General features: G+C 38.6%; 1 protein-coding gene across 1 annotated transcript; it reads right to left on the bottom strand.

Moving 5' to 3' along the window:
• Positions 1-389: 389 nt before the first annotated feature.
• LOC122090622 (transcription factor VOZ1-like) lies at positions 390-2417 on the bottom strand. The gene is made up of 2 exons (XM_042660260.1): positions 1841-2417; positions 390-1687 (listed from the first exon to the last, which is right to left on the bottom strand). Exons 1-2 carry the CDS (start codon positions 2400-2402, stop codon positions 1134-1136), a joined length of 1116 nt encoding a protein of 371 aa, XP_042516194.1. The 5' UTR covers positions 2403-2417; the 3' UTR covers positions 390-1133.
• Between the last annotated feature and the right edge of the window lie 408 nt (positions 2418-2825).

The following is a 2825-nucleotide window of genomic DNA, read 5'->3' as shown; positions in this document are numbered from 1 at the left end:
TCGAATGTTATAGTTGTTTTGAATAATAGATATAAGTATTCATGTAATAGTTCCTCAATTTATATGAATATACTGCTTTCTACACTTTTAAAACCCGTATCATCCACTTTCAGTTTTCACCTTTTTCTGTTTTCCTTTTATCATTTTTTTTTTTAACACTGTAATCCTATACAATCCGTTTTCCTTTTCTTTTTTTTTTCCTAACAAAAATTCAGATGCCTCTTTTACCTTAGTATATTACTTTTTTAATTGTAAGGGCAAACACCTTCGCCATCTCCTCACCTTGAAAATGAAATCGGCAAAAGGGTGGAGCAGCAGTGCGTGCCTTTTGAAGATGGATCATTCTGTGACAGCTAGTTAAGAAAGCAGGTTTTATACATGTGAGGGTCGAATAAGCTGCGAACATATGATATACATTAGAATCCACAGTATCTTTTAAAACAATGAATACAAGAAGGAATTGAGAACAAAATTCAGAGCATACGGACCAGATTCCATAAGTAAAGCAGAACCTTTCCCAGTTCCCACCTTACATAGACCATTGTGGAGCAATAATACAGCAAAGGACAGAGACCATAGTTTTGAACAATAATGAGCCAAAGAAAGCAATTTAACAAATGTACTACGAGCTGAATAAGCTGTCAGTTGAAGTTATAAGTTTATAAATTATAACCAAGACCACTAAAATCTTCAGCTAAGACCTTCTGAAGCAGTGCCAAAAACTACATATGGACATGATAGTTGCTAAACCCATGCAATTCAATGATAGAACTAAAGCTGTATTTGCATCTTCATCCCACACAGGTCCAGAGACTATTCTTCCATCAAAGCAGCATTCATCCTCAGACCATAGTTAGCAAAATGCACAACCTAAATACAACCAGTTCTGCTGTAAGTTAACCATCTCTCAGCGATCAGAGGATGCTACAGCATCCAAGTAACTAACATACCGCTCCCAGAGTATAACAAACTATACACAGTATAGCCATGTGACAAAAAATTGTGGCAGGCTGAATATTATTCAAGACCAGAAACTGAAGACTGACAATTCCACCATCTACAGTGAAAAGGACGATATTAAAATCTTACTTTCACAAAGCTTTTTGCTTCCACATGCAACAAACTTTCCTCCATTATGTACCATAGTAGTCGCTCAAATTCTCAACAAGATAACCATATGGAGCATTCACGCCATAACCAAAAGTATCATTTGTAGGAGCAATCTGGTCTGGAGCAGAATAGACATTCCCAACACCACTCTTCAAATTATCTTTCCCCCTACCTTTAACAGAACGTTTATTATCCACAGGGAACTCAGCAGTCAGCCTTCCCATCTGCTTCTGCAGATCGGCAAGTGAATCAGTTGTTACTTTTCCTTTGGGGATTTTTTTTCCATCAACAAGCTTGAGTTCTAACCTATACAATGCACAGGCATCACAGTTGTTGATCTCGTATTCATACAGGTGCCACTCAAAATAGTTCAGTGGTTGTGGGTCCATGTAGTAAGACCTCTTAAGACCCCCATGTTCCTTCATCACCTGCTTCCTTGACTCATGCCAACCACGTCCACTGTAATCAGGCAATGACCTCTGCTTTCTGTTACCACTCTCAAATGCTCTTCGAGGTTTATCAAAAAAGAGCCACTCCCTAATTGTTTCATCCTTGAGCACGAAAAGGTCAAATAGCTCTGCATTATAAAAGAGTGATTAGGTACACCCAAATTCCCTCTCTTATGTCCTCACTCAGCAGTTCAACATCATGCCAATCAGAGACACAAGATAATGATGAGTAAATAATTGTACATGAACAAGAATACTATAAGGGCGCAACAAAAGCTTACCAGTAGCATTCCATGGAGACTTCGTAGTTGCAGCACCCTCACACTCTGGAATACCCACATTCTTTCCTTGTGTTTTCGCGGTAAGAGCGGCGAAAAGGGGACCATCCTTTAGATCAATACCATTTGGTCGCAGAACTGGAGTCATACCTGGAGGACCCTCATTCAATGCAAGGGTTTCATGAAAGCTGCTGCAGTAGTCTTGACACCAATCTGACCCCTGAGCAGGTCTGGGGCAATCCCAGAGTGCACATTTTGGTCCTAAGAAGGCAGAAGGTGGAGGGCAGATACTCGGAAGAATGCCAGATTGGGAAATATCATCCTCTCCACACTGATCAGTACCATTAAATCCAAGGAAAGGATTAGGGTCAAACTCTTGATGCGAATAAAACTGATGATAGTTCAGGAGAGTTGTCACTTCCAAGTTATTTATTGATGCATTATGCACCCCTGATGCATCACCTTTGCACTGATCAACCCCTTGAAACCCATGTTCTTCTGGTCCTTGATTTGTGAAAAAATCCTGAAAGCAAAACCAATTACACAGCTCAGGGTACACATCCATAATTAACAGAAAATGCAGCTACAAATGAGTTAAAAACATCCAAAATATCAACCCTTGAGAGGTATAAATAAATACTGAAAGAACTTCATTTTTGTTTCAAGTAATAAAGAATTGAAAAACAGCACTTCATTGTTGATGAATATTTTATTCTTATTTTTGAAGAACTAAGAGACATGTGGTCCAAATTCCGCGAATGATAAGACCTGTTAACTGAAAAAGAACGCCTTTGACTGATTGCATCTGTTTGACCAAATTAAATGAATCTCAGAAAGGGGGGCATTTAGCTTGCTATAGAATCTTTCATCACTCTTGTTAGTCTAAAGAGAAGCTCATCTTGTCAATTACTTGAAACAGCCACTTGGACACATAAAAATAAAGTAGAATTTCATAATGGTTGGAAGAAAATTAACATACAAATTGCGG

The sequence above is a fragment of the Macadamia integrifolia genome, chromosome 10, assembly GCF_013358625.1.
Source record: "Macadamia integrifolia cultivar HAES 741 chromosome 10, SCU_Mint_v3, whole genome shotgun sequence".
In the NCBI taxonomy this organism is placed as follows: Eukaryota; Viridiplantae; Streptophyta; class Magnoliopsida; order Proteales; family Proteaceae; genus Macadamia; species Macadamia integrifolia.
The sequence above is the reverse complement of the archived record's forward strand: the minus strand, read 5'-3'. Positions and strand labels throughout refer to the sequence as shown.